Here is a 27391-nt window from a genome sequence, read left to right as displayed (position 1 = left end):
AATGACACAGCAGACTTTCCTTTTTTATTTTTCCTCCTCCAACAAGAACAGCTTGTACTTCACTTGTCTAGACAGAGTGTGTGTGGGGGGGGAGGGGGGGGGGGGGGAGAAACAGAGATCCAATTCAAAGGAAAAACCAGCATGACCATTCTTTCAAAACCACCCCGCTCTCCCATTTCTGAGTGGCAATTAGTGCAGCCTCAGTTGTTCGGACAGACTAGCAGACTATTGCTCACCCCGGAGCTGCAAAGTGCCGAGTAACAAAAGACTATCTCCTTTATGGAGTCTAGCGTCTCTCTATTGCTTGTTAATCTGAGGCAGAGGAGGAAGCGGTAATGGCTGAGGAGGGGCAGACAAGTTAGACAGCAGGAGCAGCCGTCTGCTCCAGTTACAGTACCGCTGCTGCTCCTGAGGGGTACAGCACACCTTTCAATAAACAAACACACGGGCACGGGCACGGGCACACACAGAGTAACGGCTTCGAAGTAAAGGGGGGGGGGGGGGAAAGACAGTCTGTTCATGGAGTAGAATTAGCCGACAAAGGACAAGTGAATTGTGAAGAACTGCAAAGGCAATAAACAGGAGTGAGCAGTGGTGTGATGGAAACATTCAGGCCTGTGCATAGAGTTCTGGGAGGGCAGGGGCAAAAGCCCCAAAACAGGGGGCACTGCTGATGATTTGTAGACCAGGGGGTTGTGATGCACGTGCCTGGCTATGTTCATTTCGCAACCAAAAGGAAGGTTTCTTAAAGATGCTTTTGAAAAGTCTAGTATTCCTGCCTAAACTGAAGCATTTATCTGAAACTGCTTGCATTCTTCAGATATGGTATAACAGTGAATGGAGTATGTAAAACACTAACACTTAATAGTAGTCATTGTCAGAAATGTATCCTAAATTCTAGATACCATTGCTTTATATATGATTCTATATAAATCATTGCCTTCTACAAAAATGTACATTTTCCATTTCAATAGAAGGAAATAACAGTGGTTATGTTTTAATGACAACTGTTATTCCTTACAGGATTACAGGGCGAATTACCAGATTTCTAGAAAAGGAGATGGAACAGAATATAAAATGTATAGGTAGTTACCCTATAAGTCAGGGTCTTTTGACAAGGAAACTGCAAGGAAAGGCAATTTTACTTAATGACCCCAATCAGTAAGTACAGAAAACTGGTAGATATGCAAACAAAAGCGTGTTTAAGAAAACCACTCGAAGGAAAGGCAAGCTCATGAACTGAACCAGTATTCATTTTAATTCAGTCACACCTTAACCAAGAACAGGAACAAGATGACTGAGATGATCTGATGATGGGGAGACATTCAACTTCAATTTAAATATATTTCAACTATAAGTCTTGGTTAAAAATAATCTATAGTTCCTTATAGATTTAATTGAAATCTGACAACAATAAAAGTAATGTGGTCTGCTTTGGTTTTTGATAAATGCCAACATCTATAAAGTAAAACCACAGTTGAGAGCTAGTTGTAAAAATCTGATGCCATTTTACAATGGGCATCATTAAGAATGACAACTTATTTTACACTGTAATAAAGAATGCAGTGAAACAATCATCTTGCCCACTCAGATCAATTTCCATCCTCCTTGTCGATTTGCTTACACCCCATATGTCTTCTTGTTAATTCAGCAGGTTTTGAATTGCCTTGGATTCAAAAGCTACATTTATGTACATCAATAACGTAAAGGAATAGAGATAATATGAATGACTTGGACAGCAAAACCAATGCAGAACACAAGGAGTACACAGCCCAAAAACATTTCAGTCATATTGTTGGACTGCCGTCACAAAGGGCAGACATGCTGTGTAGTCTGGAAAACACACTTGGTCGCACAATAGGTTTTACAGCCACCCAAGATCAATGCTGCCCTGCCCGTATCACTCTGCAGATTTATCCTACGTGTGATAGATGTGCTCAGGAGATCAAGAGAACAGTGTGAATGTATAAAACAACTGGGAGAATGCAAAATCCACGGTGCTGCAATAGTCTGCTCTAGCACCAACCATGTTTGCAACATCCATTGAACTCAATAACTGCAGAGAGTTTTGCCAGCTCAAAGTAGGCAGGTTGCATTGGTTGATTATATTTTTTATTAGTAAACCAGTCAACAGCAATTATATTTTTTTGCTACGGATGTACTCATTGATAAGAAGCCCAAGGAGTTCTTCATCTGTATAAATGGCAGACAAGAACGCGGGAGGAAAGCAGCACAAGCTGAAGCCTACCTATTCCTGATGTGGTGCAGAAGGGCTAAGGGTTTGAGTTATACATCAGTAAACCTGCAATGACAACCTTCCCGGCTGTGGATGATTATCACCCCCTCCTTTCTGTCTGAGCCCCAGGCTCCTGGTGCTGATAAAAAGGCTGCAGCTTTGCAGAGCTCTGTAATAAATTTGCTGCAGATGCATTTGTGGAGCATGAAGGATTCGAGCATCTTTCCTGGCTCCCATACTCTCGAGGCTTAACCAGGATAATTAAGCATGTCTGAGATTCGCTGAGGTGGCAGATTCAACACAGAAAAAGGAGAACGTCCTCCTCCAGTGAGAGAAAGATCCTTCAGGCTCCATCTCCAGAAGAGATAACGACGACAAAATTGTATCAGTGTGTGCCACTATCCGCTCAGCCAGCACAGCCGGCCCTCACCCTGCCGCAGTAACCAAAGGGAGTGGGTCTGGGTAACACTCACTTTTTTTTCTTGTCAGAACAGGAAACTTTTAACTGTTACTAAGGGAACTAACAGCTGAGCTACTGGGGATATCACAAGATCCCCTTAGCATCCAAATTGCAGCTTCCTGGTCTTTAGAATAAAAATAGGATACAGCCATTACTCATGATTTGAAGGAAACGCCTGGGCGACTTTATGCTCCAGTAAAGTCGGCCTCATGATGATTGTAAAATGCTAGCAGACAAAGCACAAGTCTCGCACATTTCCTAAAATCACTGATATTTCATGATATTAATGCATGATATATGCGGCTGAGGCAAACATTTAAGCCTGAGGAAGAACACTCCAATATTGCTGCCTATTGTGGGTCTGATTTTCAACAGCATATTCTTAACTATATTCTGAGCTTAGTCTGCTGGGTTTAAAAACCCACAGCACTACAGCAGGCAAAATGTATCAAGCGAATACCAGTAGAAACAATTGAAGGCTTCAGTAGGATACCAAGGTTCTCCCTGAGCGGTTCAGCATATTCTCTTTATCGTCTCCATGCTGAACGGCACACGAAAGCCGGTCGTGAATGAGTGCACACATTATGAACTTTCCCTTTTCCAGTCCTGTATAATTTGTGTAGCCTAAGCCAGAGACCAAAGGGAAGAAATCAAAGCTTTTGAAACTATTTAAATTATAGGACAAAATTAGCTGGAGTGATGTGGTCTAGGCCTCACAGTTCAACAGTTAACAGAATCTAACTTTGTAATGCAGAGGTGGATGGAAGGACATATTTGATGGTTTTATTAGATGTTCTATGCTGGTAGATCATGTTACCTATAGAAAGAAAAAAAAATATATATATATATATATATTTTTTTTTCCTATATCTATCTCCTTTTGGACATTCTGAAGCACACGGTACAGTCAGTCTTCATAACCATGTCTTGCCAATCACTACTTCTAATCCACAGCGAGTTTCTTATAGCACCACTAAATTGGCAGAGGGTCTCTTGGATCAGGTGCAGCAGAGCCAGTGAAGGAAATTTGGAGACGACCACACAGCAGTGACTCCAGAGGGGGCCTGCTGGGGTGTGTGTGGCACTCATTCAGTGCTATGTGCGTCTGTCTTTCCTCAGGCTGAAACCTGAGATCCATTGTTTGTGTTCCAGACTGTAGAGTGAAAAGAGGTCAGCCACCTAGAAAGCCCGTCTCCAAGGACAAGCACGGGCCTTCTACATCTGCAGGTCAGCTCAGAAGTACAAGACAAAATCAATAAATAAAATCCCAATAGGGTACGGAAGGGCGGGACACATAACTGCCAACTTGAAGCATAATAAATCGATACATAATTTCTGACAACCCAGCTCATGGATGTCTAGTCAGTTACTCAAGAGGATTAATGTTTCCACCTGTTTCTTTGTCTGGAACAGGTTAATTATTTGTGATCATATGTGCATTGCATTCTAATGGATCACTAATTATAGGCACCAGTGAAACACAGAGTGCAGACAGGTAGCAATTTTCTAATTCCCACAATCCGGAGCATTTTCACAGGGAATTGGAAGTTCAGTAGCATTAGTGATATTGGGTGGAGGCAATAGTCCCCAATAACAAATGGAGACCACTTTCTAGTCAGAATTGTAACGGACATTTTAAAAACAAATGAGGAAAATTATCCAAGCAGCCTACAATCAGTTAGGCAACCAAGAAAACCACTAAAGTAGCCAGATATGAAATACTCCTTTAATTGGCCAACTGCATTCAAGTGGTGTGCAAGAATATATCTTGTACTGTACCTAAATCAAGAGAAGGCAATTCTATTGAATCTTTTAAAATCTGAAACATTTGTATGGCAGAAATCTACCTTAATGGCTGCTACACAGTAAAAACATAGATTTAGTCATACGAGATGACTGCTGTGGTCTGTTGCAGTTCAGACAATTGTCACATGGAATAAATTGAAAATCGCATGGAATTGCCAAAGTCAATAAATCAAATAGAAATTGTGATGACTATATAATAGTCTAGTTAATAACGGTTTATACAGTCATATGCCGGTGTATTATAAAGTGATGGTGATTCATCTGATCAGTTCTCTTTGTGATGCTACTATGAGGTTATCGCATAGTTTCTGTGTTTGCACTTGAATTCAATTCTGAAGCTGGCAATTATACATTTTCATAAATATTTGACTTATCTTCATGTCAAGGTAACCCACTGACACGGTTTGGGTATTGTCTTTCGTAAAACATTCAGAATTTCCTCAAGTATGCACAGTAATATAGAATGTAGCTTCAAATCTCAATGGATCTTTAAACTCTTACATTTGAGCACGGCAGTATGGGATATTAAGTTCACCTGTAGTCTTGGCACAAAGTTACAAATGAGAAAAGACCTTCCAAGCCCATCTTCCTCATCAGGTTGATAGCTTAATGATTCAATAATTTGTTTAAGGAATAAGACATCAGTTGCAACAATATACAGTTAGATCCATAAATATTTGGTCAGTGACACAATTGTCATCATTTTGGCTCTGTATGCCACCACAATGGATTTGAAAGGAAACAATCAAGATGTCTGTTAAGTGTAGACTTTCATCATTAATTTGAGGATAGTTACATCAAAATTGGGTGAACGGTGTAGGAATTACACCCATTTGTATATGTGGTCCCCGACAATTTTAGGAGCCCAAAAGTATTTGGACAAACTAATACAATCATGAATTAAATTGTGAGTTTCAATACTTGGTTGCAAATCCTTTGCAGTCAATGACTGCCTGAAGTCTGGAACCCATAGACATCACCAGATACTAGGTTTCTTCCCTGGTGATGCTCTGCCAGGTCTGTACTGCAGCGGTCTTTAGTTCCTGCTTGTTCTTGGGGCGTTTTGCCTTAGGAAATCAAAACAAACCAAATCAGAGAGATGGCAAAAACATTAGGTGTGGCCAAATCAACAATTTGGTACATTCTTAAAAAGAAAGAACACACTGGTGAGCTCTTGAACACCAAAAGGCCCGGAAGACCACGGAAAACAACTGTGGTGGATGACAGAATAATTCTTTCCCTGGTGAAGAAAAACCCCTTCACAACAGTTGGCCAGATCAAGAACATCCTCCAGGAGGTAGGCGTATAAGTCAACAAATCAAGAGAAGACTTCACCAGAGTAAATACAGAGGGTTTACCACAAGATGTAAATAGGAATCAGGAAGACCAGATTAGAGTTTGCCAAAAAACATCTAAAGACCCCTTTACAGTTCTGGAACAACATCCTATGGACAGATGAGACAAAGATCAACTTGTACCAAATTATGCAAATAAAATCAAAGCTGTAGTGCAGGCCTTCACCAGTGAAGAAACCTAGTATCAGGTGACGTCTATGGGTTTCAGACTTCAGGCAGTCATTGACTGCAAAGGATTTGCAACCAAGTATTGAAACTCACAATTTAATTCATGATTATGTTAGTTTGTCCAAATACTTTTGAGTCCCTAAAATTGGGGGGACAAAATATAAAAATGGTTGTAATTCCTACAATGTTCACCTAATTTTGATGCAACTACCCTCAAATTAAAGATGAAAGTCTACACTTAACAGACATCTTGATTTGTTTCCTTTCAAATCCATTGTGGTGGCATACAGAGCCAAAATTTTGAAAATTGTGTCACTGTCCAAATATTTATGGACCTAACTGTAGCTAGAGAGCATGTTCCAGACACCCTGAACCCTGTGTATGTGTATTTTACTGCATTCTACTATATCAACCAAGAGTTTAACAAAAAGGAGCTCACATTATAACCTAAAAGTACTGTAATATTGAAAAGCTGAGCCCTACCTTAGTAGCAGAAGACTCAAGTGTATTCACCCTTGTCGAATACCAATGACACAAAAGTTCACTCAAGTTCTACCACCTACTTACAAAGCTGGAAACTTCTGTTCCATTTCTAGAGGTGACTCACACGGAAAACTTTGCATCAACCAATCATGTGTAGTATAGAACAGGGTACTCCACATTGCACACCAACTCACTGGCTTCAGGACAACAAAGAAACAATTCTGCTCATAGCATATATCAGACCAACAGAACTGTGGATTTGTGAAACCACGAAGGAAAAGAAAAAAAAAAAAAAAAAATCGTTCCTAAGCCACCTGTGGGCCATACCATACACGTAAAGTTGCATGCATATCCAAATCAATAAGACTGTAAGCGATATACCTAGGAAGTATTAATTACAAAACAGGTGGAAAAACATACCATGTAAGGAAAATCATGATTTTAACATCACACCCACACTTATATTTATACTACCAGAATTAATGCCCACTGCACTGGGTTTAAATTATGATTTGCTAGTTATTTAGGTCATAGCAAAGTTGTATGGTTGAATGCCTTCCTTGTAAATTTACAAGAATAAGTAAACAAATCAAATACAATCAGGCTCAGGAAAAGCAGGAAATGTGACTCATCCTACAGGGTTCGGATACAATAGGTCAAATGGCAGGAATACCTCCTGCTATATTTTTTTTTTTTTCAGAAATACAAGACCGAAACACAATACGGGAAATATAATGATCATACAACAGGAGCACACCTCTTAGAACTTGCTGCAAAAATGATTAATTTAATAAGGAAACCAATCTGGTTGGATGTGAAGCCTTTAGTCATTTGCTTAACCTTGGAACACGAGTCATTTCTGCCATGGGTTATACCACAGGTAAAACAAACTCTGGTTTAGTTAGTATTGGAAATGTTTTCGGCGGTTTCTGTAGGTTTTTGGTGTATTTTTCATCTCTCCCTTTGTAAGAGACCGTTAAAAGGTCATGGTTTACTTGGCCATGTTTGGTGAAAATCAGCTTTCGCCTCTTTCGAGTACAAAACCGTGGCATGCAACTTGTGTTTTTCACACATGATTAGAAAAAGATGAACACTAACATGCCACGATTCAACAAAAGAAAGATTCTCAAACAAATTAGCTGCAGTTTAATTTCTAGCATTGGTTTAAGAAGGGCACATGTGGATGTTCATCCCTGTAATTTGCTCAGGTGCTCTGTTCCCCACGCATATTTAGGCACACGGTCCAAGCCAACACAGAAGTCTCATACCGCACCTCTCTCGAGTTTATTGTGAGCCTCACACTTTCATACGGCGTGACAAATTATTTTCAGTTCAAAACCCATGCAAGTTACGTATTTGTTTTAAAAAAAAGGCAGTGCCGAATTTAAATGAGGACGAGGACTTTTTTTCTGATGGTATTCCTTTGATATTGGCTGTGTCTTGCCGATGAAAGCATCTTGCCCTTGCATCTGGAGCCTAGGCGGTCCTACTCTGCACAACGGAAGGCGATGGATAAAAACATTGAACTCTGTATCATTTAGACGGTTATTACAGAACTAACCCGAGAATATAGATTCTGTAGAGCTCTTTATGTCAAAGCATCAAAGAGCCTCTCAACAACCAAAACAGCATCTGATTTGCATTTCAGTTTTCATTTATAGCAAGAGGTGGCTAACCCTGATCCTGGAGAGATTCCCCCCCCCCCCAATTTCTCTCCCCCTTTGCTGTCGTTTTAACAATCCCTTTAATAAATTGAATGATTCAGATGTGTGCCAGATCAAAATGATTCTAACTGCTGACATTTTTGCCCAGGTTTTAAATTTAAATTTAATTTAAAAAAGGATGGGTTTATTTATTTTTTAAACCAATCTTAGAGCACATTTCAAGTAGACAGCTTTTCTCAAGATCTTGGTAACTGTAGAAATTTAACAGTTTATTATTCCCATTTTGATAATATATTTTAAATAATCCCAGCCACACAAGACTTTCAAATATGAATGTATAAAAAAACTGTTATAACAGTAGTTAAACCTGTAAAGGGAAGGATTGCTTTTTCCTCGAGTACAATTATGATCAGAGTTTTTGGTTTCAGGATTTATTTTCCTTATTACTACTTGCCTTTATATCTCAATCGGTTGTGGTTGCAATGTATCTGCATCCTAATTATGGGGGAACTGTGTTTAACACACAATGAGAGAACGGAGACACTGAAAGCTAAAATCGGGCCAAGAGCGAAAATTAAATGCCAGTTGAAATAGGATCGGGAGAGGGGAGGCTGAGTGATTAATGTGATTGGTTAACTCTTGTGTTCGAATGACAAAGAGGGTGAAACAAAATCAGCTGCACAATCAACACATACGGTAAAAAGAATCAACTTGGTTTGGTCATTAGTAGCTCTTTCCCAGTATAATTAAGAAAGCCAGTTGTCTGAAAATCCATTTAAAAGGGATATCGCATGATCAAAAAGTAAACGCTGAAATCATGCCTTCCTTGTAACTTACAGCACATATAACTTGAAGCCAGGACTGAATTCCAGAGAATCAACAACGGAAGAGATTGTAATCCGTCAAATCACCTCCCTAAAAACTGTGATGTAGTGGTGGACAAGTGACCACCTGGTAATTCATGCCAACACACTGTCCTTTCATCTTTCTGCTCTCGTTGACTTGAGCCATGTTGCTTTCATTTGGGGATTCACAGCATTATTTGACACATCAATATCTTAAGAGTAAGGACCGTCTTTTAAACTGGACCATTGGAGTGAATAATGAGCTCAATTACCCCATTAACAGCTCAGGTGCAGTGAAAACCAGAGGAGCCTGCGGACCTTCAGGCTTGGAGCTGTGCAGAGTTGTGTGGTGGAATGAAGTTTGAAAACGAACGCAGGAAAAGGCTTCCCCAGTGTCTTTATGAGATAAACACATGCAGGGATACAATTTAGTATGCAGTCCTTCCTCTCGCTCTCTTCGTTGCAGTGCATTCCATTCCAGGCAGGGGAGCAAAGCACAGGGAGGGAGAGAGACAGAGGGAGGGAGATAGAGAGAGACTAAAGAGGAGGAGGAGAGGAAAGAGGGGGAGAAAGACGCAGAGGAGGGAGAGGAGAGTAGGAGAGCAAGAAAGAGAAAAACAAAACCAAGAAAGGAAGGGGGTGGGGGGGAAGAGAGGAGGCTGCCAGGGCTGAACAACTCAGATTTTTGGGCCTCTTCTCTCCTACAGGCAAAAACCTCCATCTTCCTCCAATGAGCGATATCCCAGCCAGCACCTACACTGATGAGCCCAGACTGAGGGGGCAGCCTTAGCTGCTCCCAATCTGTCTCCACCGCAGAGTGAGTCACGGGCCGATTCTTAGGGAAGATTGTGGAAACGGTAATTTAAGCACTTAGGAGACCCAAAATAAAATGGGAGGTCTTCTTAAGGATGTTTTCGAAAGGTTGGTGCATTTGAGTAAGAGGAAAAAAAAAAAAAAGTTCTAATATATCTTATTTATATACAAAGAATGCCTTCAAAGGAATGTTGGCATTCATGCACATGAATGTTACAGGATCATAGAACAATGTAACAATTCAGTGCTACTCCAGAACTCCAATCAGTGTTTTTGAGAGACTATATTCCTTTGTCATCTCTTTTGTTAAATCTGTTTTGGAAACAAGAACCCCCACCCTCCTGACTTTCTCCAATAAGCCATGGCACTGTCCTTGTAAAAAGCTTGTGATGTGATGTGATGTATACAGCAATCAAAAGATAAGTCAAATGTGTGACATTTCAGATAATTACCCAGAATACATTGGTTTCATTACATCAAATGGGAATTGCACTGGCCAACATTATCTACCAACATATTAATACACCCGTCTATTACTTTTACATTTTCCACTTTGAAAATTTGTTAAAGACACAGAATAATATCAATATTTTCTTGATTTATGGTACAAATGATTCTTCCCTAGCAGGACACTGGTGTCTAACCTTGTAATTAATCTCTCAACAAGAAAAGAGACTATTGTATTGCAAGAGAACACCTATGAACAAAAGGAACACAATCTGAACAGTTCACATTATACTGTACGTCTTCAATTTCGATAACAATTAACAAATCTATAATTCTATTAAGGACAAAAAACATGTTGAAGGATCATTCTGTCTACAATAATCGAGCTGATCAATGGATTCCATCGCCTACTGTAGAAAGCGCCCTGATCAGCAGTCTTTTCAATTAGCCGCCCAACCTGACAGAGTGCAGTGCTAATACTGAAAGGTCATTCTTGCGGTTGTGCTGGCCCGTTTGGCAATTAAGATAAATTCAGACCGATGTTCTAAGGATTTGAAAACAGACAGCACTTCTTTACACAAAGAGTGGTGGATGTTTGGTTCAAACTACCCCAATACAAACTGTTTAAGTCATTAATTGGGATCGGTGAAGACCTGTCCAGGTAAAATTCAGGAATTGAGCAGCTGTTGAACAAATAATTGTACAAGCAAGGTGGAATGCATGCCCTCCTCTCATCATCTTATAAAAATAAAGAACAAACTGAATCTACATTGTCTACAGAGTTCAGTCATAACAGTTTAAATACAGAATTTTGGTAAATAGTTATATTATAATACTTACATAATTTAATAGAGCTACTGATTATCTCTATAGCTGCTTTCACACTAGACAGTTCAAATCAAGAGCTTTCAGTGTCATTTTCAGTCCTGGGGTGTGAGAATGAAGTCTGGGAGTTGGTCATGTTGTGGACAAATTAAAATATCCAGCAGATAGAACAAAAAGGCCTTTTTAAAGAGTTTAAAAGAGTAAGACAGAAGTGCGTCTCAGTACCGGAAGAAAATGTAAAATCCCTAAAAAGATATTAAAAAGATAAAAGATTAGTCGTAATTAAATCAGGCAGTGAAAAACCTGTCAATTTTCTCCCAGCCACTGTGTTTGACCAGGATTGATAATATTTAGTGTAAAATGGTCATGTAGCGCATGGGCAAATGAATGCAAAGAGGGATGAACTCGGGGGTGAGTCACCCCGAGGCCACCCAGATCCACTCAACCCCGGAATTAGATGGTGTAGTGTGAAAACCACTTATACGTGCCTTTAGCAGTCATCAAACCAGCAACCTATTACCATTTACATCCAAGCGAATACTAGGACTAATGAACTAATGAAGCAGCTGCATCACAAAGGGAAGGGCCCAGTACAGCAGGCTTAACATCCTTCCGGTTTCCATTCTCCACTTGACAGGAGCCACACAGGCCAGCACACAGCTTCGCTGCTCTCCCGCTGGCAGGATGTGGACACTGACCACAGTGCTTGAACCAGGAACTTCTCCATTTTGTGGTTTGTCCTGGCACACAACTGAGCCATAAATGGAGCCGAGCTGTACGGATGCATCAGACTTGTTAGAGACCCTGGATAACTTCGGAGACATTTCAATCTAGGTTTCACTAGAAATGTTTATTAAGCAAGTTGAACAGCATTTAGTGTGCTCAAAGCCTTGGCAAACAATTTACAATCAATGCAGTAATTCTGAAACCAAGCTCTGAGCAGAGAGAGAGAGAGGACAGAAAAAAAAAAGTTAATTTAGTTAATTAAGGGCTCAATAATTGCAAGCCATTAAGAGTTTGGTTGTAATGAAAACCAGAACATACAGCATTGGTTTAAACTGTGCAAAAGAATACACTTAAGCCTATGACTATTTGTACTTTCTGCTCTACGTGTCGGTCATTCTCGCAAGATAATTTGCTATTCTTCTGAAATATTACAGAAAATAACTGCAAAGACTGAGAAGCAGATTAGCACTCGGAGAGCTACCCTCCTCCCAATGGCTGTCCAATAAACTGTCTGTCACATTACCCCACCCTGTTCTTCCTAAACAGAGTTTGTGAAGTCTTCTCGGAAGCTTTTTTTTTTTTTTTTTTTTTTTACTACATTACGTGGCATGGAAAAACATTTAAGTCAAAAGAGCCACAAAAACAAATAATGCAAAACACATGTAATTACTGTCATGACAGTTTACAGTAGTTTAAAAAAAATAAGAAAAAACAAATCTATAAAAAATAGTATTTAATCATTTGAATTTGTAAATGTATAAAAATTTAATAACCCATTTTTTTTTTCCTTCTCTGCTTACTTGCAGAGTTAGAGTTCTACTTCAAATGACTTTCTGCAAAAAAAAAAAATCATAAAATGTACCGAATAACAATGTGTGTGTGGGTGGATGTTTCTGTAAATAGTTTTCACCTTAAATAATCTCTTCTAAAAAATGTAAACTGTGATCTGGAACAGGTCTACAAAATGTGAAGGTAATGCCAGTGAGTGTTTACCCTCTCCCTGGAACCTGAGCAGCTTACAAACCCGCCACAGTATTTAACCTTGGTGTTATTGATCGAGTTCCTTGTTTGCGTTTTCCTCCCAAACAATACAACTTCAACTTCCCCCGATGAAACCCCATAACAGGACTCCAACCACTACTGAACCAGCAGAGTTCATTCAGTCTGTCAATGCCCAGGACTAAGGCCTAAACCAGCACTTCCTGTAAGTGAAGATCTTCCAAGGACAGACCGCATGTAGGCTACACCTTGTGCAACATCAGCTCCTCTCTTACAGTAAAACCCTGCAACAAAAACCTCAAAGTAAAGCTAAATTATTAGACCGTGCCTCCATATTTAACGATGGTAATCTTCAAATCACTAAAAACACTTGTAAGAAAGGGTGTATTTCTGTGTTCTCTCTCATCTGCCTCCATGGCACTATACAGAAGAGGAGAACAAAACCATGCTGCTTAAATTAGAAAAACAAGCCAATTCACAGGTCTACTTCTGTAACAGACTTTTAATTTGAAGTTAATAATTGTATTCCCCACTGTGTAGACTAAAACGTTCTGCTGCCTGAAGGGTTCCTAAATACAGGGTCTTCAAGATGCCCAGCTGTACATCAGCTGGGCGGTTTCTCTCTCGGAAAAACACAAATCGCCACCCTCTGAGGCATCACTGCAACCCTTGTACTTGTCCTCTAACCTAAATTGGTGCATGTAAGAGCTAGAGATGAGGGGGGGGGGAACTTTACTGAAGAACTTTAGTGCTCTGTATCACGGTGGTTAGTTTTGGGTGCTACTATAACTGTAGACTAGACTGTAAATCGCACATCTCCGCATAGCATAAACTTTCCTTTAAGAAAGACAGCCTTTGCCTGGAATAATACAACCACTTTTGATTCCTCCCAGTGGCCCACTCTGTGCCAGCAAGGCTTCTGCTGTCCACCCCCCGCTCTCTGGCAGTCTTACTAAAAGAAGTGAAGCAATTCTCTACTCCCTCAAGAAACTAAGCGGGTACCTGTGAAAGCATTCGTGGCCTGAAAATCAGCTTCCTGCATACTGCTTCCCAGGAACGGCTGCGATCCCAACTTTAACCGGTCCGCGTGGGTGTCAGCTGCTCTGTGGGAAGCCGCTGCCTCACTTCCATCTTTTAGCTCCTCAAGAGTACATGGCGGTTTTTCTTCGAGTCTGTTCAACAGCCAGCTGCCTCCCCCGAGCTTTTTTGTGTGTTTTTTTTTTTTTTTTTTTTTTTTTTTCCCCCCAGACACCAAGTGCAGGGCAGAGGTGGGCTCCTCTCTCTCGAGATCGTTTGCACTCCAGGGGCTCCGATTATCCTCCCAGCCACATGGGCTTCGCCATGGCCAACTTGAAAGTCACAGCGGCTGGAATTCTCCCTCCAGGTGTCCCTTGGCTTATGTGTTTGCAGCGTTGAATGCAGTTCTAATCAACATGCTGTCTCATCCCCGGGGTGCAGTCCCCTTGTGGCATCAGACTGCTTGGATCCGTCTTATATGGTACAATTTTTTTTTCTGTTTTTTTAAATCTTGGGCAGAGGAGCTGAAAAAAAGAGAAAAAGAAAAAGCTCATAAATGAACAGATGATGTTACTTGATAACCCATAGCCCTTACATTCATAAGAAAATTAGCAAATATGACTTGGGAGGGGTGGGTAGAATCCCCAGTTCCTAGGCCTGACAGTTCACATTAAAGGGAAGTTTTCAAATGGGAAACACTGACTTTTTTTATTGTACTTTCTTTTTGACAAGATGCAAAACGTGACAGGGTAGCACTTTGAAGTCTAAAGATAAACCGGGCTGAAGGTGGCATGTAGCTCTGAACATGAAACCATTTACATTTCAAAAGCAATATTTGTCTTTAATAAAAAAATAAAAAAAAAAGTAAAGTCAGCAAAGGAATACATTACACTGTGCTAGTTAAAAATACTACCAAAAGCAGAACACAGGAGGAAATATTTGGCAAGAATGCAGACAAAGTAAACGCTCCAAGTCCCTGGCAGAGATTCTAATGATATGACAGATTTTATTTGCAATTCTTCCATTGCCTTTAGTCATAAATAAAAATGCAGCGCCTTTCCGAGAATATTTCAAGCAACGGCACGATCAGTGACACTGTCACAGAATTACCACATATTTGGGGGTTGTTGATATACTGGGAAGTGATAGTAAGTCTCTGCTAATTCCACATGTTGGCATCTATACGGTTTCATGTACCAAATCTAAAAGCGTCAATGGAATTATGGAGGTGGTCTTATTTATTCCAAGTAAAATGATCTATAACAATGTCATTCCCACTCAAGTGGATTTAAGACATGGTTAAAAAGGGCATCCCCACAAAAAACATTATTGGAATTAATGAGAATGTAATGGGCTGAGTAATCACTTTGGTCCACATAAATAAGCCAAGTGAGATACGATTTTGGAATTCCATTAGCTTGTTGCACGGCTGAATCTCCAAGAATATCAGACTATCAATAGTACAAGCACATTTGTCCCCACCACCACCACCCACATATAAACACTCAGATTCTCAGGGGCCTTTACTATCAGTGTTTCAGGAGGTATATTAAGACGAGAAGAAACCAGGATAGCAGTTTAGAAATCAGAACAGCCTAATGGGATAAACAAAAACTAAATCAAACATTGTACCCTCTGTTATTTAACATCAGACTGAAGCAAGCATCACAACAACTTTATTGTATCCTCACATTGGCAACAACAAAGTGTAGCAATTATTTGGGTTTCATGTCTGCCTCTGGTGCACTGTAGATATGTGATCAATCTCATTCTAACACACCATGCTTGGGAGAGAAAAAGAGGGAAGACTGGCCTGAATGTTATATTCAGAAAGCAAACTGTAGACATTGTTTGACGAGGTCACAGAAATCAATAATGACCTCCCCTCGTTTATGTAATTGTGCGCAGCATTCAATATAATGCTGACAAGACTATGAGTGAGTTAATTAAGTGGCTGTTATTTTATCAGTCATCGCAGTCCTACTTTCTCCTACTTTCCCCCTTTTCCATTTAGTTCCGAGATGCTAGGCCACCATGCAGCATACATCTAACTCTGAAACCATGTTATAACAATGTTGATTTATACATTTGAATTACCATTTTTGATCATTCAATACACTGGCTGCAAACCATTTGATGCCAACATTGGGCACAGTGATACAGTGAACCACGCATAATGAAATAAACCTGAAATAAAGCTTTGGTTTACCAGGGAGTCAACTCCCAAAAAGACAAGGCAAGGAATATCACTGTCCTCACATGCTACTCGGAAACTAATCCTGACTATATTGCTCAGAGTATATTTTGCATAGGAATTTGAGTAGTAAAATAAATTAAACCATTTGAATGGGAGTCTTTCACATCTGAGAATACAACACCCGTGATACACAATAAGGAACAAGGCAAAAGGAATTAATGTTGCCAGTTAAAAGTACATGTACATTAAAATCAAAGGTTCTTCCACTCTTTGTACTTCTCTGTATCAACCCAGCAAGGGTGGAACTACCAGACTAACTCTTATTTCAGGCATTTCAGCATACAAAATATTACCCGTAATTGACGTCAGATGCGTCTTAGGAAAATATTCTCCTTAATGCCGACAACACTTGGAACAAAACTACTGAAGATACAATATAAGACTGTAGTGCTGTATATAGGCTAGTTCTTCATATACCCCCGCATTTAAAAATAGACATTTCAACTTTCAACAGAAGCTAATCATAACTTCACTAGATCTCAAAACCGGTGGGGAAACTAAAGACGTGGTTGATTTCTAAAGTTTAAATCTGCAATTCTCAGTTTCCTTTATTCATAAATGGAAGGATTCACACCTGTTGCTGTAACCGCCAACTTTTTGGTTTTCAAATACTACTTAGGAAGGAAACGAGTCTGCACTTTGAGGTTGGTTTGCAGAATCAGTCAAAGTAGTTTATTACAGCCATTGCAGGGAGAGAAATAAACAGCCTGACAGTTTATCTAAACACATAAAGAATTAGTCATCTTATATAGATTGGATCTTAAACAAGCTTGATTCAGCCAAATTCCTTATATGGTAATCGTATGGTAATTTACTTATGGAAACTTTCAGAAACAGCAGAAGCAACAAAGGTACTAAAAGGTCAGACAAGTTCATGGGTAGTTTGCAATTTAACAGTTGCTAAAATGGAGACACTGTCTCACCCATTTCCAAATACTCCCTATGCCCGTCCACACGCACACAGAGTGCGTCACAATCTGATGACCATTTACTTTGTTTCAACACTACAAATGTTCCTTTATTAACTGCAGTCCTGGGCAGCAGTGTGGAGTGGAGGTTAAGGCTCTGGACTCCTGAGTCATGGGTTCAATCCAAGGTGGGGGGACACTGCTTTGTACCCTTGAGCAAAGTACTTTACCTAGATTGCTCCAGCAAAAACCCAGCTGTATAAATGGGTAATTGTATGTAAAAATAAGGGAATTTATTGAAACAACTAAATCGTAGTGGATAAGTCTGCTAAGAAAAACAAAATGAATGTCATGTTTATTGGAATAACAAAAAACAAGTAATTTATAAAATATATATTCATTGGCAATGGCTTTGCACAGGAGAATAATGTATATATACAGGATGTGTAATTTCTCTCTTCCACTCTATTTAAGTAACTTCTAAAGGTTACAAGTACAACTTTAAATCACAATCATGGCTACTGTAAATACTCCAAAGGAGTCTGTTCTTCAGGTTTGACGTTTCAACACTTTTCGCATAACAGAAAAGACTAAATCTAAAGAGCATGGTATTTGTATTCCCTGCAGCAGGTACATTCAGTATAATAATTAGGCATAATTATCAATATTACATCTAGCTTTTATAATTGTAATTTATTAATAATTGACGCGAGATACACAGGGATTTTATGGTTTTAAAAACGGCAAACAAATACAGAAAATGAATACGAATTTGTGATGAGCCTCTATTTGATGTAGTTATTGCAGTGCAAAGGGACTCAATTTGGCAAGGGTGTAAATAATGCCTGATTAAAATGTCTTTAAAACCCCATTCCATCTCAAAGTGTCCCAGTGAAAATGAGGCCATACCACTGTACCTAGCTGCTGTGGGGAAGACAAATCCCATACCAGAAAAAACTACATCTAAAGAGTATCCGTTAAAATGTTAGGCTATATCTTGCAACACAAAAGAGCTCTCCTTTGGGGTATTTACAGTATTCATGATTGTGATTAAAATTGTACTTTCAAAGTTAGAAAAGTTAGTAAAACGATAGAAGAGAAATCACAAATCCTTTACTTATACACTCCTACTAACATGTGTACATCTAAACCAATCATTTTAGGAACTGCGTTATCTGCCCTTTATTATGTGATTTAGTTATACAGTAGTTATTAGTAGAAAAACAGAAAGCTATAGTGTTGCGGTTAACTGACAAGTACATTTAAAATCACGGAGGTTATGACCCCTTCAAATGTATTTTGATTGATCCTTTAATGTGAGAAAGTATACATTTATACACACACATTTAATTTTTTCGCGTTTTGTTACAATCCTTCCAATGACTCATTCACTCTGTGATCTCAATCAAATAAAGTGAAGGATACATGGCATGTGACAGCCGAGCTATATTTATCTCCACTCCACACACATTTATTTCTAATTTTAACTTGGCCGTGCTCCTTATCATAACATGCGCAGAGCCACCTACTACTAGAGCTTCAAGATTCCCAGCAACAACTGCACATGGCCCTTACAAAGCCAGCTGAGCTGTCCTACCTAAAAAGGCCATCAAGAAATAACCTTCACCAATTCAGGTGATAGGATTTAACCGACAGGACCATAGCTCACACAGACCAGAAATGGCTATTAATCCCAAAAGGGCACAGTTCTGCCTGGATGAAGACGTTTGTAAACCATGTTGAATTTGAACAGGAGGGACAAGTCCCTGTAAGATGCATCACACACAAGTGGGCTCCACATGAGAACAGCTAAAGAAGATACCTAGGTGAGACAGCATCTCTAACCTTGTATGAAGGGTAGCCATCTCAGATTAAGGTACTTAAAGTTTCAGGTACATTCAATTTAAGCTACACTGCTATAATGAAATCTATTCACATTATCAATGTATAATAACCAAGCTATTAACACTGCATTAGAATGGCTTTATTAACGAGTTAATCACATACTCTATGGGCTTGATTTTCTGACATTGATAATTCATTTACTCATGAGTAAAAAATAAAACTTTCCTACATTTTGCAGGATTTCCCCGATTAAGGCCATTTATGTAGGCATTTTGCAATCCTTTTGAGTGAGAAGATGAGCTATAAGTATGTTCAAGTATGGTAACTAATAAAACATGTATATTGCCCCTTACTTGTCAGCAAAATCCCTTACAAACTTTGAAAAAAAATTGGGCCCATAGTCATTAGTAGAGGACAATTACTATCAGTTTATTGAGACTCTGTTAATACCGCAGTAATGTAATTGTTGAAGCCTAAACTAAAGTGTTACCCAAACGTGCAGATCTTATTTGTCAGGCAGTAAAGCAGTGTTTTCCACCGTTAAGAGAAAGCACTATCAACTAACAGCTTCTACGGATACAATGACTTCATCCTGTAACCGTTCCTTGGAGAAAATAACTTTTCAGGTATTGTTCCCAAGGCAGGCGCTTGACAGCAGGGAAGTGTCGGATCTCTCTGGGGCAGAAGCTAGCTGGGGAGGCAGCCTTTGTAGGAGAAAATATAATGTTTTGTTGTCGGAATTTCTATGCAGTTTTCTTTGTTAACAGCCTTATACCACCCACTTATATACACTGTTATGAAATATTAAATTTCATAGCAAAATGTATCTGATAAGATAGGTCCCAGGAGGCATTCAGTTAGTTCAATTAGTTACTTATTGGTAGCACCATCACTTCAAGAGAAAGTTCTTAAGTTAAACTTGTAATGGTCAGTTTTAAAGCACCCTGAAAACAACTTTAAACTATAAATAAGATAAGATATGTTGTGCTGTGCTTTCTGAAATAGAGAAATAAAACTAACTTTTAGTATTGTACAATCTCAAAGCAAATAGTCAATGAGGCTGAATCACACTGCCAAAAAAAAAAACATAACCAATTAAGAAAATAAACTTACATTTTGCTTGATTTTGTAGTCTAATTTACTTTGCATTTATTCAAATAACTCCACTGCACATTAATTAAAACAACATGAGGTCACACTGTGGATGGTCATATTGAAAAGGTCACAGCTGTGAAATAACAGAGGCTAAGTTTGTGTTCATTCTTTTTGGAATTATTTGGCAGTTTTCCGCTCTTAATGATCACGTTCTGGAGCAAAGGAAGACAAGCGTCTAATAATCAACAACATAAATCTTTAAAAACCGACAGTCTAAATGCAAAACTATTTGACATCTTGTGAGGTACCACAGTATTTTTCCTAGATTCACGTGATTTGCTTTTCTCTCTTTAACGTCTCTGCAGGCAGGCGGCAGCTGCAAACCTACATCTTAATAGCACTCCGCTTGCAATGCTATCCATTTCCAGGATACAGCTGAAATTTTTGGGAATTTGACAAAGTGTGTTGCATTACCCTAGCTGACCCGAGTTTTAAAGCAGCAGTGTGGTTTTAAAACATATTAGCCAGAATGCTATCAGTTAACTTATTGGTACTAGTCTAACATGTTGCAAATCATTTTTTCCAAGAACAAGCAGGACTGTGTCCAACCTAAACAGAAATGAGCCAAGAGCGAGTTTCAGAATTACAATAATTAGATCATTTTAGGGATTTCACAGTAAAGTTGCTAACTTTCCAAGTACTTTATACCAAGTTCAGATTTTCGCATAGAATTCTGCCAACTAAAAAAAAAAAACTTAAGCAATTACAGTAGTTGTCTGAGAACACTAAACATGACATCACAGATACTTCTGTAATCCGTCTGGATCAGTACCTCAAGATGCCATGCTAACTTTGTCTCAATTAAGCCTGAATATTGAACTAGGCTACTCCTTGAAAAAGTATTTAAGTATCTTTTACTACAACCCCATTTCAAAATTATAGATCTTCCCACTACTTATAAAATAGAGAGCATTGCCAGGATTGTTTGGGCTTAAATTGGCCAGTATGTGCCCAATTGATCAAACTACACTAGCCCCTGTAACTTACTGGGGACCCGTGAGGGCAAAGTGTTATTGGGGAGAGCTGCTATTCCTTCCCACAATGCTTTAGCTCCAAGTACTGCAGTGTGACCAAAAGCAACAGTGCTTTATACAACACCCTATTTGTGGACTACAGCTCTCCTGCATTAAGCACAGGAGTCACAATGTTGAAAGAGCTGAGTAACAATTGAATAATTTCACTTGGGAGGGTATAAATAATAGGCATTGCTAGATACTACAAATTAAAATTTAAGTATTTTATGTGTTAAGTTTATTTGTCTTGAATTTTGAGATCCTTTAAAAAGATACTGATAAAAGCCACATGAGAGAACATTCAAACACAAGGCAAAGGAAACGGCTTATTCTGTGGAAGACCTTAATCCTGTTAAGGGATGGCTATAACATGACCAATGTAGCTGCAGTCAGAAGAGCGAGTTCTCCGTAATTTAAAAATTATTTTATAATATTGCACATACATTTTCCTCAAAATTCTACAAACAATACCCCATAATGACAACGTGAAAGAAGTTTGTTTGAAATCTTTGCAAATTTATTAAAAATAAAAAACAAAAAAAGCACATGTACACAAGTATTCAAAGCCTTTGCTCAATACTTTGTTGAAGCACCTTTGGCACCAATTACAGCCTCAAGTCTTTTGGAGTATGATGCTACAAGATTGGCACACCTATTTTTGGGCAGTTTCTCCCATTCTTCTTTGCAGGACCCCTCAAGCTCCATCAGGTTGGATAGGGAGCGTCGGTGCACAGCCATTTTAAGATCTCTCCAGAGATGTTCAATCGGGTTCAAGTCTGGGCTCTGGCTGGGCCACTCAAGGACATTCACAGAGTTGTCCTATAGCCACTTCTTTGTTATCTTGGCTGTGTGCTTAGGCTCATTGTCCCGTTGGAAGATGAACCTTCGCCCCAGTCCGAGGTCCAGAGCGCTCTGGAGCAGGTTTTCATCAAGGATGTCTCTATACATTGCTGCATTAATCTTTCCCTCGATCCTGACTAGTCTCCCAGTCCCCACAGCATGATGCTGCCACCACCATGCTTCACTGTAGGGATGGTATTGGCCAGGTGATGAGCGGTGCCTGGTTTCCTCCAGACATGACGCTTGCCATTCAGGCCAAAGAGTTCAATCTTTTGTTTCTCATGGTCCGAGAGTCCTTCAGGTGCCTTTTGGCAAACTCCAGGCGGGCTGTCATGTGCCTTTTACTGAGGAGTGGCTTCGGTCTGGCCACTCTACCATACAGGCCTGATTGGTGGAGTGCTGCAGAGATGGTTGTTCTTCTGGAAGGTTCTCCTCTCTCCACAGAGACACGCTGGAGCCCTGTCACAGTGACCATCGGGTTCTTGGTCACCTCCCTAACTAAGGCCCTTCTCCCCCGATCACTCAGTTTGGGCGGGCGGCCAGCTCTAGGAAGAGTCCTGGTGGTTCCAAACGTCTTCCATTTACGGATGATGGAGGCCACTGTGCTCATTGGGACCTTCAATGCTGCACAAATTTTTCTGTACCCTTTCCCAGATCTGTTCCTCGATACAATCCTGTCTCGGAGGTCTACAGACAATTCCTTGGACTTCATGGCTTGGTTTGTGCTCTGACATGCACTGTTAACTGTGGGACCTTATATAGACAGGTGTGTGCCCTTCCAACTCATGTCCAATCAACTGAATTTACCACAGGTGGACTCCAATCAAGTTGTAGAAACATCTCAAGGATGATCAGTGGAAACCGGATGCACCGGAGCTCAATTTTGAGTGTCATGGCAAAGGCTGTGAATACTTATGTACATGTGGTTTTTTTGTTTTTTATTTTTAATACATTTTCAAAGATTTCAAACCAACTTCTTTCACATTGTCATTATGGGGTATTGTTAGTAGAATTTTGAGGAAAATCATGAATTTAATCTATTTTGGAATAAGGCTGTAACATAACAAAATGTGGAAAAAGTGAAGCGCTGTGAATACTTTCCGGATGCACTGTACTCATAGGTCCAGCAAAAATGACTAGCAAATTAAAGTATCAGGGGAAAAGAGAGATCTATGGTACACAAAAAGATCGTACAATCCATTATTCTACATTTGGTTTCTCTTTAAAAACAAAATGAACAAAACATGCATCATAGCCACAGCCCCTAACACAGAACAGCGACTTACTATCGCACATACAGATTTACTTGAACTTCCCATATCACGGAAAAGCATATGGCTACTGATAGGCCATTTGCTTCATAAATGTAACTTTTTCCTCTAAATATTTCACTGTCAAATTCCATGCTATGCTTTGTTTTAGAGAAATATCACCTTAAATATTTAATTTTAATGAGGCAGAAATATTCTTGACATTTGATCACAGTCTAACGTTCATAACATTACAGCTGTAGTGTGAAGTGTCAGGTGTAGTGAATACATTTTTCAGACAAAAATGACCTTGCGACACATTTAAAAGCCACAGAAATAATAGCTGCTTGAGAAAGATTCCCCCCCTCCCCCCAGAGTCTTACATTTATTCACTTTTCGTTGATCTTTACTTCGTCTGGACCATTTTTCAAATATATTAACATTTTTTAGAATAAAGAGCAGGAAAATGTTGCAAGAACTGCTGTGAGGAGCTTGCTTCATCCATTCTACAGAAGCTCTGCACGACCACAGGGGCAGGACAACTGTCAGAACGACAGAATACATCTGTTCCTTAGCAATTCCCCCCTGTTGCTCAATCACGGCCCTAAATGCACTGCTCTACAGATTCTGTAAATTTATGGGCAGCTATGAAGTACTAAGGGGAGCAAGAGACAGCACGATCATTTAAACCTGAAAGCTCTTCGTTTCTAAGAAAATTCTTTCATCATTGATTTTGGCTTAGTCAAACTTTTTTTTTTTGTATTGAATACACCACAAGACTCAATGATAAGGAGAGAGTATTTAAGTTAGGTACCTTCTATATTGAAACCGTGGCCTGATTTACCCAAGTTAAACTTTCTTCTTTTGGAGGATTCAAAGTTTTTCTTCTAACACGTATTGCTTAGGCGCACAAAAGAGGGAGCCAATTTCTCATGCAGGGTTTAATGAAGCACAAAATAATTGACAAAGCACACAAAAGGTAAAAAGTGGAGGTATCATTTGTAATATTCTTGATCTACTTTGTGTCAAGGCGGCTTGCAACGAAGTGTGAAAAAGCTGACAACTGTAATCTGGCTATGCATCACGTTTATTGTCAAAATGTCAGATCTGGGTTAGGGAACAGCTGAAACCAGCAGATTTCTTTTAATGCTTTTCACTTTCCCCATTTACAATTAATCAAGTGCATATTGTACAGGTTGTCAGTCGATTTCGGTTTTGATGTACAAATATTTCTTCATGCAATGTATTAAATGTGAAAGCTCTATAATTCAAGGTACAAAAGTTTACACAAACTAATAATAATAAAAGCATCTTCTACAAAGTAACTTCTGCTGGGCATTTCCAATAAGATTGCCGATCGTGACTGGGGCCTAGGCCCAATCAAAACATTGACCTACCTGCATATCACAAATTACAAACCTGTACCTTATCAGGTTTTTATTTGGAAGTAGTAGATAGTGGCTTCTGACAGCAAACACAGTGATAGGGTACAAGTGTGTGTAATTTTTGATTAATGGGCAGGGCAATGTTTTGATTTGGTATAGGCCTGTGTATGTGCGTCTGTGGTTGTATTTTCTGAGCAGGTCAACAGAAGACTGAGGCCAAATGAAATGTCTTCCAGAAATCCTTCTTATTTATTGCCTCCCAAAGAGAGTATTACACAGGAGGGCACCTTATGTATCCCTATTGCCCTCAAAAGTATTTCTTGTGTACTGTGGTATGAGAATCTAGGTTTCTGTCCAAAGTTAAGGGCAAACCGAAAACTATTTCACATTTAGTTCCAGACTATACCACCATCTTTAGCACCATATTCTCTGGAAGGGTTTTTGAAGTTTATAATTGCTACAAAGTCTGACATATATAGTGGATCTCATTATAAAGTATACTATAAAACAACAAGAAATTTAACAGGTACCCTCTAGAATAGCTGGTTTACAGGAGTAGTCAGATATTTAGGTCTACCTCACAATGCCTGGAAAATTGTGTTTTTGTATAGAATGGCTAAACATGGGAATCCTTTGGTTCAGGGATTCAAGTGCACATTCTCCAAGGTTTTAAAGCGCGGTCCTCTTTTTGAGATGTACACCCATTTTTCAGTCGATGGCATGGGAAGCTTAAGCTTGAGTGTCATGTAATTCTGATCTCCGTGTTTTAGCAATCGCTGTGCTCTTAATTATAATCTGTACATTCTTTGTATTCCTCCTCCTATTTTTGCTGCTGCTTTTCTCTGCGGCTTACATAACCATTAATGCAGAAGTCCTTTATTATTCCCTGAGCATTTTCTAGCCCGAATGCTTGTCACCGAGAATGGGAGGGTGCATAAAACAGTTATGAGTGGATTAGAAATGTTCCGTCAAGGTATTCTATGCAAATCCAATTACAAGATGATGTCTTAGGGTAATCGTGTCCTGAACCATATGACGTGGCACTTTCGTGGCAAGATTTTCTCCTTACCAGAGCAGAGCACTGAATTCAGATTGGAAAATGAAAAAATAATATACATGACTATCAACCCTGGAAATGCACTTCGGATGACATTAAAATCTTTAAACATGTATTTTATGTGAGTTTACATAAACCCTCCTCAATTGGTTTTGGTTAAGCAGGACTTCACTGTACTATACCAAACAGGGCCATGAATATATCAGTGTATTATTGTAAGCATGCTTTCAAAATATTTATGATACAAATTAAAGTGATTGTTTCAGTTAATACAGATTTTAGAAGTGTATATACAGATGGGTGACATATTACATGAAAAACCAACATAAAGTGTCTCAGTAAGGTGTTGGGCACCATGAGCCGCCAGAACAGCTTCAATGCTCTTGGCACAGATTCTACGAGTCTCTGGAACTCTACTGGAGGGATGAACACCATTCTTCCAAAAGATATTCCCTCATTTGGTGTTTTGATGATGGTGGTGGAGAGCGCTGTCTAACACAGCATTCCAAGATCTCCCATAGGTATTCAATTGGGTTGAGATCTGGTGACTGCGAAGGCCAAAGCATATGATTCACATCATTTTCATACTCATCACACCATTCAGTGAGCCCTCGTGCCCTATGGATGGGGGCATTGTCATCCTGGAAGAGACCACTCCCATCAGGATAGAAATGTTTCACCATAGGATAAAAGGGATCACTCAGTAACTTTGTAATGATTTGCAGTGACCCATCCCTCTAAGGGGACACGTGGAACCAAACCATGCAAAGAAAATGGCCCCCACAGCATAAGAGCCTCTGGACCCCCTAACTGTAGGACTCATTCAGTCAGTCAGTCAGTCAGAGCTGTATTGTCTTCATGGGCACCTGCCAGGGCACACTATGCTTTTTCTAGTAGGACTTAATTTAGTATACAGGCCCTTAACACAGTTCTGTACAATGTCCAGGATAGTATAGGATTGTGATCAAACTGCAAGAAGCATAGAGAGTGAGAAAGTTGCCCAAGCAAAATCACTCCCACACTATAACTATATAGCTTCGGATGTTCGGTTATCACTATTTCACAGTGAGATGGGAATAATCTCAGTCATCTTCTCTCTCGAGTCAGCAGCCCAATTTCCCAGTTTTAAAATCCTAAATCACTCTACATTTCTCTGGAAGCCAGCCAAAAAGAGAGGTACGAAAGCAACAGATGTGATTAGGCTGTTTTAGCTTAGACCATGATGAGTAATGCGCAGTCCAGACCAGAGAAATCTCTCATCTTAACCGGCACTGTAGAATGACAATTTTTTTTTTTTTTTTTTTTTTTTTTTTAAGCTGACACTGTAGAATCTGAATTGAACCAAGAAAGTATTTTCAAAAGTGCTATCTTGATTCTAATAAGCTAACCATCATAATTCAGGAGACGGCCCTATGTGATGTGCAGAATGCTTTTTTTTTTTTTCCCCCCACCTGAAAAATGTATGGAATTTTCTTCACAATCACATCTGCCTGGTACTAAGCAAAACACTGAGGTCCAACATACAAAAGGGGGTGATAAGCAAAAAACTATATATAAAAATATATTTTAACAAATAACAAATAAACGATACATGTTTTAACACTTATCCCAAAACCTCAATTCTTCCCCTTCCCCACAAAAATTGAATCTCTCATAGATGCTTAGTTTATACAAGCAGCCTTTTTAATGCATGTTATTAGGACAAATAAAATCCATCCCATTTAAAAGACATTTACTGGCAGCTTGAGTGTACAACAATTCCCATCAATACTGATAAAAGTCCTTAGCTGTGTCTTATACAGCAAATACATGTTACCAGAAAACTAAACCTTTTAAT

At 39.3% G+C, this 27391-nt stretch overlaps 1 protein-coding gene across 2 annotated transcripts in view; it reads right to left on the bottom strand.

Moving 5' to 3' along the window:
• The window catches only part of ldlrad4a (low density lipoprotein receptor class A domain containing 4a), a 103398-nt gene that overhangs the window by 46264 nt on the left and 29743 nt on the right, over positions 1-27391 (bottom strand). For both annotated transcript variants that reach the window (XM_066690877.1, XM_066690876.1), the window contains exon 2: positions 13830-14368. In XM_066690877.1, coding sequence (XP_066546974.1) covers positions 13830-13869 — 40 coding nt within the window. In that variant the 5' untranslated portion in view covers positions 13870-14368. The remainder of the gene's footprint in view (positions 1-13829; positions 14369-27391) is intronic.

Source organism: Amia ocellicauda, chromosome 18 (assembly GCF_036373705.1).
Source record: "Amia ocellicauda isolate fAmiCal2 chromosome 18, fAmiCal2.hap1, whole genome shotgun sequence".
NCBI classification, from domain to species: Eukaryota; Metazoa; Chordata; class Actinopteri; order Amiiformes; family Amiidae; genus Amia; species Amia ocellicauda.
This window is presented reverse-complemented; position numbering and strand designations above follow the sequence as displayed.